The following is a 14340-nucleotide window of genomic DNA, read 5'->3' as shown; positions in this document are numbered from 1 at the left end:
TTTATGTTTGTGACTGGCGTTTAGGAATTAAATGAAACTAAATCACATTTAGTCCTGGCGCAGAGCTAACCCACCGCTGACTGGAGGAATAGCAGGAGAAGAAGGGTTTGCCTGTGAAAACGGCACCAAGGGCTGGAAAGGTCTTTGCTGTTTGTCTGGATTTCCAGGTGCAGGAGCGCGATCCCCTCTGAGCTGCACACCATGTAGGGTTAGACTATTATGCAGCATTGTACGATAGACCCTTTGCTGCTTCCTTTGTAACATTCCTTGACAACTGAGAGCGAAATGCAAATAAATAAATGAAAAAAAGTTGGTATCTCATTGGGGGGTGTCTGTGGGGTTAATATCGTTGGGCTGTGGATAGGATGCAGGTAGAACCCCTGACACTGCTGGAGCGGCATTGACAGCAATTCGTTAATTGACTTAAGATCTGGCGTGCACGAAGGTAAAGAAATGCTATTAGCCCCTTTCTCTCTTCAGTAAATGCCAGTCTTTATTCTCCGTGCACTGAATTGGCCAGGTCTCAGCACCACTGCAGCAGAGAGAAGATAAAGGCGGGCGGGGGGCAGGCAACTATCCTGTTTTATTTATTTAGATTTCTATTCCACTCTTGTGCAAGGTTCCAGGCAGATCACAATAAAACACAGGTGCATAGAAATATAATAATAGCAGTAAATACAGTACAAAGCCATTATAGAAGCAAACATCAGTACAGAAAACAAAGAAATGAGTCTTCTTATCTTCTTCATTTCTTTTCGCATGTTATAAAATACGATGTCCGTGCACGCGTGTGCGGGCGACCCGCAACTCGCATGCACAGGCGCGGTGACACGATCAGCCTTTTTCCCGGGTCCCTCCCAGTCCACTCCAATTAAGTTTATCTGGCTAATTTTGCTAGCCAGACTGTGTCTGAATATGGACCGCTATGTTTTTACTACAAAAAATAATTAGGTCCGTTATCAGTTACCTGGGTAAAACCAGCGACGTAAACCCACCCTCCCTTCTGTGAGTAAAAGCACTGCACGGAGACTTCATTTTAGAATGCCGCCACGGGCTTTACGACCTTCGCTGGTGCAGAGTTCGGAGGAACAGAAGTGCCCTTCCGCGCAGGTCTGCCCCCAAATTTTCAAAGAGAAATACCACAAGCAGTGACGCCTTTCAAAGTGTTCCCAAGGGTCTACCAGCAAGATGTGGACTGAAACCATCGTCCCCATGATCGATCGGAAGATGTTTTGGGATCGGGTTATTGGAAGCATAAGAGCTTCCAAGGTACTAGGGAAGAGTTCAGAGTCCGGATAAATGATGTTCACTGAAGGTCAAGTTTTCACGCTCAGCTTTGTGCTTGGGTTTTGCAGCTCAGTTATAGTTTTGTTAACCTTGACGGCGTGAGAGGCTTATGTGCACAGGTTAGCACACTTCACACCTAAGGATCCTTTGTGCCTGTCTTCAAGGTTTCGTGAATTCTGTTGCCATTTAATACTGCCTCTTTGGAGGCTGTTCCACAAATCCAGCGCCCTTCTCAGATCTCTGGCTTTCCCCCTCTTCTTCTTATTTCATCCTTCCTTCCTCTCTCTTCCCGTTTTGCCGAATCCCTTTTTCATCATTCCTCCCCATTTCTTTTTCCTCACCCTTTCAGCTGTCATCTTTCTCGTGTCTGCTCTCGCCTTTTTTCTTCTCCCCTCTCCTGGTCTTCCTCCTCCGACACCTGCGTAATCTCTTCCATGCCAAGGACGGGTTGCATGTGAACCAGAACTGGAGGGGGGAGGGGGCGCAGGATAACCCTGCTGGGGGCTGCAGGATTGCTGTGTGATAACGGTAAATTGATTCCATTACCATCATTTTATTCTGATGCTCCTCTGATTCCACACCGGCCTGGAATTACTTTCATTAATCCCGACAGCTTACCTGCATGTTCTGTCACATAATGGGACCTCACGCTGACACCAGTTCAATTTACTGTAGCGGGCTTTTAGAACAGAACCATTTTTAAAAGGTCATACAAATTATACTGGGTTTTCTGCCACTGAAAAAGAATACGGTAAGATGTGAGCGAGAAAGCACAATGAACGGATGCTAACATGTACATGGAGGTTTGAATGGCTGTTAAATGAGTGACAGATCATTTTGCTTACAGCTACATGCAGAAGTGAATGACGGTCAAGCTGTCCTTTCCTCTTCTGTTGGGGAGGAGGGAGACCAGGTTTTTACAGTTTAAACTACTTTGATTCCAATAAGGACATACCGGTAATCTTTTTTTTTTTTTTTTTTTTTAAGAGCCCCAAGCAAAACTGCATTATGTTCAGAATGTGTTCCACCGCCACCCGGCTCAAAATCCTTCCTGGGTGCCCGAAGGAGTTTATACGTTTGGATTTTTAATCTGCCTTTCCAGATAATGCCCCAGGCGGCTTGCAGGATTTTTCAGAATTCAGGTGCAATAACTCCCTACCCAAAAGCGTTTGCAGTCTAAGTGGGTAGCACAGGCAGCAGGACATGAGGCGACTTGCCCCAGGTCACAAAACAAATGTCGGTGGGTGAAGCAGGATTTGAACCCTAGCTTCCCTGGTTCTCAGCCCACTAGGCCTCTCCTCCATTCCTTTTGTGCTACTAAATCCCATCCACAGTTACGCCCTTGAGCACTGGAGTAGCGTGAGTGGTGTAATCCAGAAGGAGGAGAGACGATTGCTCCACAAAAGCTACTCTAACATCCCTGCAGCATCGGACACACTGTATAATAGATTAATATGGCATATAAGTTGCTTCAAGAACTATGTGTTTTTTTTTGTTTTGGTTTTTTTTTTAAATTGTTATGGATATAGTGGGCAACGTTGAATTTCATGCCCTGCGAGTAGATGTTAAATAGCAGTGGCAGCTGGCGTTCAGGTATGGTACCTGCCCTTGAAGGAAGGATTGGCCTTTCTGCAGAGCGACCCCCTTTCTCTCCCTCTCTGCCTTGTCGGAGTAATACTGACGAGCGCTCCCCGAGTCACCCTGGGGGTGAATTTCAGACAGCCTGGGTAGCTGCCAACTGCACGGATGGCTTTTAACACACACCGCACGCACATACACACCCCCACACACGGATACGTTACCTGACTTTGCAAAGGGAAAACACACAGGTAGTTTCCCTTTGAAAATTCATGTAGGGCACACGCATTAAAACTGCCCACGTAGATTCCACCTGCTTTTTTCTACGGGGAGCCAAGAAGGGGAAAATCCTGCACAACCTTTTGAAAATGTCATAGAAGCACGCAACCTCGCTGGGCCGACTGGATGGGCCATTTGTGTCTTTTTTCTGCTGTTATTTACTGTGTTACTGCTTTCCTCCCCAACCTTAATATGCCTAAAGGAGCCCCTCCTCCCTCTTTCTGTAACGGGGCAAAACGGGGTGCGTGTTGGGAGCCCGGTGCTTTTTAGCGGCTCTGAGGGTGGGCTTCAGACTGGCCAGTTTTCCTGAGTAGATCACTGTTTAGCAGCAGAAATAGTTTTGAGAATTGGCCTCCCTGTGTACAGCTGGCAAGGGGGATGGTGCAGTGAAGAACCGAGGTGCTGTGTACAGTAGCAGCCTTGACGTGACCAGAGCCTCAGGTGTATCTAGCTTGGTGGCTCTGTACTCAGATGGTTTTCATGTAGGCAGAAAGATGCAGCTGCCCGAGACTTTCTGGATGAGAGGTACTGAGCGCCCGTCCTGCCTTGAGGGCCTGGAAGAGAGGAGGCAGGACGGAGCCTTTACTGATGCTGAGCCAGAGGGATACAATTAGCCGAGAACTGCCACTGCAAAAGAGTTAAGGGCAGGGAGCAGCACAGCAGCAGAAAACGGCAGCAGATAAGTAAGGGCCACTTGATCCACCCCAGGCCCTCCCACCTGTGTCTGCCTGCTGTGCTGTCACAGGTCTTGCTCAGTCTGGGATCTTCTCACTTCCCTGTCCCAGGCCTGTTTTGAGTTCTGCCACTGGTTTGGCTCCTCTCGCCTCCGCTGGAAACCTGTTCTAATGTCCACCACCTTCTCAGTGAGAAAGGAAAGAGAGAATGCAGAGGTGGAGACCCCGCCCAGTTGCCCCATTTATTTTGGAAGCCACCAAAGTTAATTAAGCTAGAGATTGGGAGTGATTTTTTTCATATGTGGGCTTTTGATCAGGAAGAGTGGTTAGTGTCTGATTTGACGGCACTTAACAACAGACGGTTGTGCTATTTAGCAGATCTAAAGAGCTCTGTATTGACTGTCACAGTCTGTGTACACAGGCAGGAGGCCTTGGCTTGTGCTCATGCATTTAAAACAGAAAACGTGCACTTTACAGGGGAGGATTCTGTTTATCCAGGGGTTTTCACCTCCATGTCCAGTGGTTTTCTTTCATTGGCCTTCTTCTTCTCGGTGTTGGCAGCATGGATCATGTTGTGCCCATCGCAGATCACCCATGGGGAATATGATGTTAGGTAAAACTGAGAATTAAAATGACTGTTCTCCCACCTGCTGCTAAACTGCAGATCAGAAATAACACAGGGGCTGGTGGCGCCTTCCAGATTAACAGATTTATTTAGGCACAAACTCTCCAGGACCATTCACTTGGTCAGGGGCAGGTCAGAAATCAGTACACTATTTCACAATTGACTTTTAGTATTTCCATTGAGATTTTATTTTTTTATTATAAAGAGCTGTTCTTATTGGAGTCTTTGCGTCATGAAGTTGTAGGGCAGCTCAGGAAGAGCACCAGGGGTCAGCACCAGTTCCTCACAAATCTAACAACGCAGTCACAAATATATTTGTTGAGAATTGATGCATCGCTCACAAGCATTCTCCAAGACCGTTTTTTCGCAGTCCTAATAAGATCTCTGTCTCTGTATGAACTTTTCCCAAGCCATTCTTGTCAGACTCGGCAGAAGGAGATAACAGCCTGGTAGGAATGCCCTGTGGCATTCAGATGAATTTTGGAACATGCACATAAAACAGGATTTGCTTTGCTATCAGTCTTGCCTGACAGCCCGAGCCTGCTTCTTCTTAAGTGGGTTTAAGGTGTTAGGTCTATGCTAAATTCCTAGTAATTCAGTTTATCTTCTGAGCCACATGAAAAATGATGTCTCCAAGTTTTGAGCCAGCTTTAGGGAACAGTGTCTTCCGAAGCATTTGAAACATTTGCATGCGGGATAAATATTAGTTATATAGCTCTTTATTGTTGTGTCCAACTCCTGGTACTCCAGCCCATTGGAGCCTGTCTCTCCCTCAGTGACCAGCATATTGGCAGAAAGAAACCAAAGACCTTCATGGAGTATGTACTCATTTAATTTTGGCCCCCCCCCCCCCCCCTCTTTCCCCCTCTTATAGCTCAGGAATTGTGACAATGTTTAATTTAGTTTAATTTATCTCATACTTGATTGATTGCAAGTTTTTACCACAGCAAACCAATGTGATGCATAATAAAGATAAATGAGGCTAACATGATAAACTAAATAGTATAAAAATTAAAACAATAGCCATAGTACATGATAAACAACAATAAAACAGCAAACCTTAATTTTGCCAAACCCAGACTATTGCAACTCCCTGTTTCTAGTTCTGCCCGAATACCTCTTAAAACCATTACAGATATTGCAAAATGCATCTGCAAGGCTCTTACTAGGAGCCTAAAAATGCAATCACATTTCTCCAGCACTAATCTCCTTACACTGGTTACTAGTTCACGTCCGAATGCAATTTAAAATACTAACTTTAATATTTAACATTATTCCCTCAATTAACACTGATATGAGTGGCATAGCATTACAATCCCCAACAATCATTAAGATCCCAAAATAACGGTTTACCTTCTGTCCCCAACATACGAAGCTTACATAACATAGGTAAGGGATTGTGCCTTTTCCATTGCTGGACCAAATCTGTGCAACTCCCTACCTGGAAGGCTACGACTGATCCCAAACAAAAAGTAATTTAAAAAGGAGCTAAAAACAGGGCTCTTCAAAAATGCATACAACCTGACCTAACTCAATCAGAAGAAAGGAGTCTCTAAATTGACACTTAATGAACTAATCAATTACATTCTCAAATAACTCCCACTCAGATACACTCATCCTAAAGTGAAGCATGATTATTCTGCATACTCTTCTTCATGAACTATGCCTTTTACTCACCATGTCATCTACTATTCCTCTTTCTAGTATTGACTGAGTTATGAATGTATTGAATTGACCCATAAATGTATAGACCCATGTCATCTACTATTCCTCTTTCAAGTATCGACCTGAGTCATGAATGTATTGATCTGACCCTATGAATGTATAGACCCATATTATGAATGTCTCATGGAACTATCGAATAGCCGTGATCTATGAATGTCTCTTGTGAACCGTTGTGAACCAGTCGGCAACTGGGCCCTTCACTGTCACAGTGAAAGGACCAATCTCCTTTCAGAAGGCTGTCCTAAAAGGGCATTGGTCCTTTCACTGACCTGTGACAGTGAACTGACCAATCGGCAATAAGTGAAGGAGTGAATACATTAATATTAAGGGACCAACACTTTAATATTGATTTATTCACGCCTTCCGATCTGCCCTAAACTCCCTCAGGGGGGAGGGAGCTTAGGGCAGGTCAGACACGGTGCTGGCAGTCAGGTTTGGAAAATGGGCACTGAATTTATCAGCGTCCGTTTTCCTAACCCATGGATGTGCACCGGTTAGGAAAACGGACGCTGATAAATTCAGCATCTGTTTTCTTAACTGGCTGACAGCGGTCCTCTCTCGGGCGCACGCTGTCAACGCGAGCCCTAATTTAAATATTGAATCGTGCCCCCAGGAGAGGTGCCTGGGGGTGCATTAGGAAAGTGGGCGATAGCCCCTTTTTTTTTTGCATTGGCCCCTTGGTCTCTGGATGAGGCTTTGGTCTAAATGTCAACATGAACTGCAAAGTGCTTTCCCACTCTCTGCTTTTATTGCATCTTTTAAGACTATTCCTACCCTCACCTGCAATATATTGATGAGGGAGCCACAATATAAGGTATTTTATTGGCTTTATTTTTCTCAGCGCCAGGCGTACATGGCAAATATTGCAGACTCGGATATCTGTGTAACGTGCAAGACAGAGGTGGCACATTTGGGTCATTCTCTTTGGAGTTGTAGCTTAGTCCAACCATTTTGGAAAAAAGGTTTTTCATTTTGTTACTCGGGTATTGGACTTTGCAATTCCATTTTTACCACAACTTGCATTATTTGGCATCTTTCCAGCGAATTTTGCAGGTACTCTGACACTTAAATTGTGGATTAATAAAGTCTTTATACTAGCAGTCACAGCCGTATTACGGGTGTGGCAACAAGCTGAGGAGCCCTCCATCACACATTGGAACAATAAAATGATCAGTCTTTTAAGTATGGAAACGTGTCCGAGTAATCACTCCCCTATATTGACCAAGAAAAAGACTTTCTCTGTATGGATGCCTTGCATAACAACTTTACCATACAAGGCAAGAAGCCAAGGTCTTAATGCTTTAGCGTATTAGCGCTGATCTTTTCCTGGTTTTTTTTTTTGTGACATGCCTTCTCGGGAAGGGGGGGAGGAGGGTTGGGGGATGTGTGGGGGCTTTGAAATGTTCTGATTGCCCTTGACTTTACATTAATGTGATGTGTAAGAGAGCACTTTATATGTTACCTTCTGTGGTTGTTAATTCTTCCTGAAATGTCAGTAAACCTGGATCTCGTGTACAGCTTCACACAATGGGCTAGATTTGAAAAGGCCGGCGCGCCTATTTTGCATAGGCTGCCGGTGTGCGCAAACCCCCGGAACGCGTGTAAGTCCCGGGGCTTCGTAAAAGGGGTGGGAGGGGGCATGCCCAGGGGTCAAGGGGCGGTCCAGGGCGGGTCTGGGGGCGTGGTGACTGTTTGGGGGCGGGCCGGGAGGGTGGTCTCGAGTCCCCCGGCACTGCGGCCTGTGCCGGGGGATGTGAGGCGGCGCGCGCAAGTTACGCCTGCTTCAAGCAGGCGTAACTTGCCCAACAAAGGTAGGGCCAGGGGGGTGGGTTAGGTAGGGGAAGGGAGGGGAAGGTGGGGGGACGCGGAAGGAAAGTTCCCTCCGAGGCCGCTCCGATTTCGGAGCGGCCTCGGAGGGAACGGAGGCAGGCTGCGCGGCTCGGCGCACGCAGGCTGCCGATTTTGCGCAGCCTTGCGCGCGCTGACCCCGGATTTTATAAGATACGCACAGTTATGCGCGTATCTTATAAAATCCAGCGTACTTTTGTTCGCGCGTGCGTACTTTTTAAAGATCTACCTCAATGCGTACAACTCAAAATGTGTACACACAAATCAAAAGTTAAATCTAAACAAGAAGTTTCACGCAGAAGTAACGGAGCCCACTTTGTGTGTGCAGGTCCACAGGAATATGTAGATGCCCCTAAAACTACCCCCCCCCCCCCAAAATCAGGCTTCTCCTGGCCTCCTGACGTGTCCTGAGAATTTGGTGTGGATAGGACCCCAAACACGAAAGAGATGAGGGTGGGGCCCCGCAGATGAGCCCCTCGGATGCATAGCATAAAGAGACTGATAAAGCACCACACTTAAAAGTCTGCTACACATGCAGCTTGTCACTTTTTAGACTAAAACAATTTCGGTGAAGAACTGCTTCTTTAGGAAGCTCCAAGCATCTTCACTCTTTCTGTGAAAAGCTGGTTCCCTACCCAGCCCTTCCGCTCCCTGCAAGCCTAAATACTTCGGCCTTCTGCTGATGCTATTTATTGAAATGACTTCTTTTCCCTAGCATTGTAATGAATAGTAACAAGCTTCTTCATATCTTTTTCTAGGAACAATATCTAACACTCAATCCATTCTTCAGCTCTTTTAATTAAAGAGCTAATCTGCTAAAAAAGCTCGAGAGCCCACAGAGCCATCTGTGCTGATTAAAGCTGCATATTGCATTACTAATGTGTTGATTCAGTGTTCACGTTTTCTTCAGATTCTCAGTGTACCTAAATATGAGTGCTTGAGCAATGCCTGGGCTTCTGTATGCAGCACATACACATTCAGTATGTTCTGTGCAGCCTTAGTCTGCAAAGGTGTAAACCAAAGGCATTTGATTTATTATCAAATTTTAATAAACGGAGGCAGAGTGGTCACAGTGCAGTGTTGCCACAGGTCCTACTGGTCCCAAAACATATTTCCAGCTTTATGTTAACTTTACACTGCCTTGCTGTAAGGTAGTTAGGAAAGGCAGTTTATACATTAGTAGTAGTAGTAGTAGTGGTACAGGTTAGTGCTGAGCCTCGACAGGGCTGTCTTGAAGCTCCTGGAGGAATTGCTGAGTACCAGGCAGGGTCGTAGTAGGATTAGCATGGATTGTTACTGCGTCCCCAGCAGCGTCGCGCTGGGGTTTCTTCAGGAGCTGCTGGGCCCCAGGCAGTCTGCAATGGAATTATCTTGGGTCATTACTGGGTTCCTGGCAGAACTATGTTGGAGTTACTTCAGGAGCTCGTAGATCCAGGCAGGGCTTTAGTGGAGTTATCCTAGGATAAGCAGGGATTATTTCAAGTACCGTGGCAGCTGCTGTGTCACAGACAGGGCAGTGCCGATGTTATCCACAAAACTATACAACTTCTGTCCAGTCTGGGATGTACTGAGTTTATAACAGGAACCCAAGCAAAGGCTGTGCTGAGTTTATGGTCAAGCCATTTTAGTCTCTAGCTTGGAGAGAGCTTGATTTAAACTTCTTCTTGTATTTTCTTGTAGGTGAAAGGGCACCTGGATTATATGAAGCAAATGGACACACTTCTGAAAGCTGTGGGCATTAAAACCAAGGAGTGCCATGTGAGCCCTTTCATTAAGGAAACTATGATACCTGCAGAAGGTGCTGCTGATAAAGGCACTTGCATAGAGGCAGGTAATGCTACTGAGGACCATGATCACTGGTGCTGGGAGCCGGTGCCAAGGAAGCCAGAGAACCCTCCTTCCAGCGCCGAAGTCTCAGGATCGCCCATCCAGTCAGACAGCACCACAGTCCGAAATACAGTTCTGCCAGAAGACTCTTCAGTGGTCCATTCTCCAGAGCCCTCTGATAGTCCCTGCCGTGATGTGGACGCAGTAACATCCTGCTGCTCAGACGATATCTCAAGCCAGGCGGCTGACAGTGGAGGTCCCGTACTTCATAGCGAACCTTATCTTTAACAGAAGCCTCTCCCTTTTGGCACTTTGTTAAATAAACATCGGTCTTTCATGAACCATTGGCAGTTCCGCAGAGTATTCTGTTGGCGCCCCGGGCTCACAGCCCAATAGATGAAGAGGCATATTAGTGCCAACATAAGGGGTGGAACCATGAGTTTTGACAAGAGTTTTGTTTGACGAATTCTTGTCGTGACATTAGACCCACCTTGGAAGCACCGCTACCCAATCAGGTGGCTGGATTCTACGCTTGTCTCTAAAGGCAGATATATGTGGATGGAAAACCAGCAAAAGTAACCAAGCTGCTCAAGGAGACAAACTACTCATTTATTAAGTTACAAAATGGACACCATGTCCATCTGAATCTCTTCTAGATGATGATCATCATTTATTATGTACTCGTCACAGCATTTGGGGGCTTTATGCTAATAAGAAAGGTATTGCCACATGTCATTTTAACGTACTTCTTAATTTTGGCCCAGTAGCTGCTGCTCCCTCCTCTAGACCACTAGCTCAGTTAGAACAAGTTTCTGATAGGCTACGGAACCAGGGATTACTATCCATGGTTTCCCGCATTTTTACCTCTCTCATCTAGCTCAGCCATCAGACTGCACTCTGTTTCCCTCTGCAGCTGATACCCATGTGCCATGAATATGACCAGTAGGTGTCACTGTTGCATGATTGCTGAGATGTCTTCCCCCCGCCTAGGGGCTCTGTATGCAGCAGCTCCCAGCTCCAGCTAGCCAAAGGAGCCAGAACCCAGTCCAGATTTTGAGCCTTGGGTTTCCTACACATTGGGTTGGACCCATTTTAAATCACTTCTGACAGTGCCCGCCAGCATGACTTCCTTCCTTAAAACTGATCATATGCAGAAGTTATTTCAGAAAATGCAGATGGTTTTTTTGTTGGTTTTTTTTTTTTTTACTTTATGATATCAGTGACTTACCTGCTTTTATTGGATAACAGAAGAATAATCCAAAGCTGTAATTCCACCTGATATTTTAAGACCCCTTGGCCCCTTCTTTAGACATAGCCTCAAGGCTCATTTACTACATTATCCAATAAAAGGTATTTGAACTTGCAAAGAAATCTACGGGACCATTGCATCCACGTTTGATTTACACCTGAGATGGTCCTAACAAAATAAATCATCAAGGAAGCTGATGAAGGCCTCTGGTTGACTGACACTTCTTTCATAATCTGTAGCAAATCCTAACCACTCTGCCTGGAGGCAAGATTTTTTACTGAAAAAAATCACATTAGAATGAACGGTGGCAGCTCAGAATCTCTAGGCCACGAGGGGGTGACTAAAAGTGCTGATCCCAGGTCAGTAGAATCATGGCCCGCAAGCTGAGCCATGGAAGCACGTTGCTTTCAACCACCTGTGCAGCGCAGAGCTCATTGCAAACTGAGCAGGACGACATTGGGATAACTCCCAGAATGGGAACAAGGAAGCAGAAACATACATCAGAGAGTAAAACAAAAGTATGCAAAGAACAACACATTCCCTATTCTCAAAAGGAAAGAACCATGCAGGTGGCTGATTTTGTTTTTTCTTCATTGCCAAGTACATACAGTTTCATTCCTGAAAAGTATATGCAGACAGGCCAGAGTAAGTAGGCGAGGGCAAGCAAAGTGAGTTTGGAGGTTTCGGCTGTTTATGACCAAGTTCAAACACCTTGCTCAGAAGTGATAAACGGCTAATGTATGTTTTGCTAAACATCAAATTAACTTAAAAACAAATAGTAGTTTGGGTTTAATACTGCACCTATGTAAAACTGTTTCATCAATATAGTACCATCTGTACATTAACTTCTAAGATTGTATAGCTCAGAAATAGCTTCTTATGGCCCTGTGCTTACTGATTTATGCCAGAAGTTGTACAGTGGGCACTCTGAACTCGGAGGCCGAAACCATGATCCCTTCCCTTCACATGCTCTCCTTTAACAAATAGCATGCTATCTATACTTTTCCAAGTCATCTCCATGGGTACGTGCACGCCTAGGGGCTTGTATGCAGGTACTTCTACTCACGGTGATCAGAGGCATGGGGCTGGGGAGGGGTCTGCACTGACATACTTTTGCCTTTTCTAAAGCATGCGCGTATTTTTTTCCCCCAGCAAGAAACTGCGCGCACACATGAGCAGGTTTGAATATGTGTCGGTCGTTTTGATAGGATCATTTTCAAAGGGAAACCCCATGAATGTTTTCCCTTTGAAATCGGGTAATTGACTTTAAATCCAGTCAGGCAGTTACCAAATAACCCCCTAACAAAACTTAGCTGGCAGAATACCTGCATGTGTAAGTCTGGTTTGCAGATTATCCACACCCGTACTTTTTAAAATCCTAAAGTAATGTTGCCTACGTCCCAATTCCGCCCAGACTCCACCCCCTGGAATGCCTCTCTTCCATGCACATGAAACTATGCACACAGTGTGTATGGGGCATGTAATTTTACAGACGTATCGGTCAAACAGTTTTTTTCTCAAGGGCCCTTTCTGCAGATAAAGCACGACTTCAGCCTCCCTATATCTTGAAAAGCTGCAGAGCTCCGTGATTTTTTTTTAGCAGACCTGCTTTTCTGTTCTCCATGTTAAAAAGATGTCTCTCGTCACTAAGCTTCAAACCTTACTTTATGCCATCGATTTTACTAATCTGCTATTTAATGGACTTTGCTGATAGCTTTGGATTAAGTAAATCTGACTGTACACAGTGCATCTGGATAATGTATTACTAAGCCGTCTGGTGTAGGAAAACATAGCCTTAATGCATTAATACAAGCTGGGTTTCTTTCCAGAGACCTTTGTCATCAGAGCAGGCTGTAAAATCCACCGGTTGGTTTGTGAAATTGTTTCCTTAGTATAAAGGTCACTCATTCTGAGAGCTCCAAGCTATGACGTGTATTTAATATTAAAATCCTTTATAACCATGCTAGTCTGGGTTAGTTCTTTCTCTACTGTCATTGGCTGATCGGGATATCTTTATTTTTCCCAGTTTTGTCTCATTATTACTTCCAGGTGTTCTTCTGCAATACTGCATTCTGCATCTACTGCTCATCTCCCAGTGCATGTGCTGCTCTGCTTGGCATTTGTTGCTTATCACACTGCTCCACTCAGGCATTGCTCAGTTTCTGCTATCAACTGCTGCACTCTGCATGGGTTATTCAGTCCTCAGCATGCATGCATCGATCGAGTCTCAACACCTACTGTTCTGTACTTGGCTTGTATTGTTCATTGTGCTGATGTATATTACTCAGTTTCTACTGGGTGCTACCATGATCTGCATGTATCATATGCATTTTGGTGTTGGTGTGTTCTGCTGTAGGCACTGCAGTACGGTTAGAAATTCTGTCCTTTTAATTGATAACCAGGCCTCTATCTAGGGCAGTGCAACCAACACACATGCACTAGGGAGTGCTGCCAAGCAGGGCCACATGTGGTTTTCTGCTGCCCTGGGCAGCCCACCTATGGCCATCCATCCCACCTTCATGCCCTTGTACACATTCACTTTCCTAATTCTCCACACCCCTATCTCCAGTCCTCTCCATAGGTCTCGGCTCCTTTCTCTGGTCCACTGCCATTCACCACCTTTGTCCTTTGAAGCAGCTAAGGTTGGCCAGGGAATGACCGCTAAGAGGAATAGCAGTAGTCCTGTCTATCAGGCAGGCTTCTCTGATCCAGTATACACACATTCCTAACAGTACCTTTCCCCTTCTGGAGCAGGTATCCTGCCCAAACACAAAGTTTGCAGGAAGCGAAGGGGGGGAGGGGGTGCTCCAGGGATTATAGGCATGCTCCTTTGGATGAGATGGCAAACTATGGTCTTTTCCATTCTGTGTGAGTGGATGAATTCAGTCCATCTGCTTCCCTGTAGTGAAGAGTAGTGACACAGAGGATAGAGTGAGCATCTGCACCTTCTCTGTGGGTACTGAAAGCAAGACCCTGTAAGCATTGATGGAGGCTGCAGTTATGGGTCCTCTGCCCTTAGATAGAAGAACCGGAGCCGCTTCTTACGGAACCAGTGTGTAGCATATTTTCCAGAGCTTTAGGTGAGATTTTTCTCAATATCCAGGAGCATTGGCTTCGCAGTGGAAGAGGTAACCAGTCAGGCCCTAGAGAAAGCAAGATTAGTTAAGAGGTGAAGAAGACAATTAATATGGCCAGTTAGACCATGGGGGCCACTGGATTTGATATGAACAGCAGGAACGCTTGATCGG

At 45.5% G+C, this 14340-nt stretch overlaps 1 protein-coding gene across 4 annotated transcripts in view; it reads left to right on the top strand.

The window, feature by feature from the left end:
- The window catches only part of TMCO4 (transmembrane and coiled-coil domains 4), a 106871-nt gene extending 93818 nt beyond the window's left edge, over positions 1-13053 (top strand). For all 4 annotated transcript variants that reach the window (XM_029578411.1, XM_029578412.1, XM_029578413.1 and 1 more), the window contains one exon: positions 9697-13053. In XM_029578411.1, coding sequence (XP_029434271.1) covers positions 9697-10131 — 435 coding nt within the window. In that variant the 3' untranslated portion in view covers positions 10132-13053. The remainder of the gene's footprint in view (positions 1-9696) is intronic.
- The last annotated feature ends 1287 nt before the right edge of the window (positions 13054-14340 follow it).

The sequence above is a fragment of the Rhinatrema bivittatum genome, chromosome 15 (assembly GCF_901001135.1).
Source record: "Rhinatrema bivittatum chromosome 15, aRhiBiv1.1, whole genome shotgun sequence".
Lineage (NCBI taxonomy): Eukaryota > Metazoa > Chordata > Amphibia > Gymnophiona > Rhinatrematidae > Rhinatrema > Rhinatrema bivittatum.
This window is presented reverse-complemented; position numbering and strand designations above follow the sequence as displayed.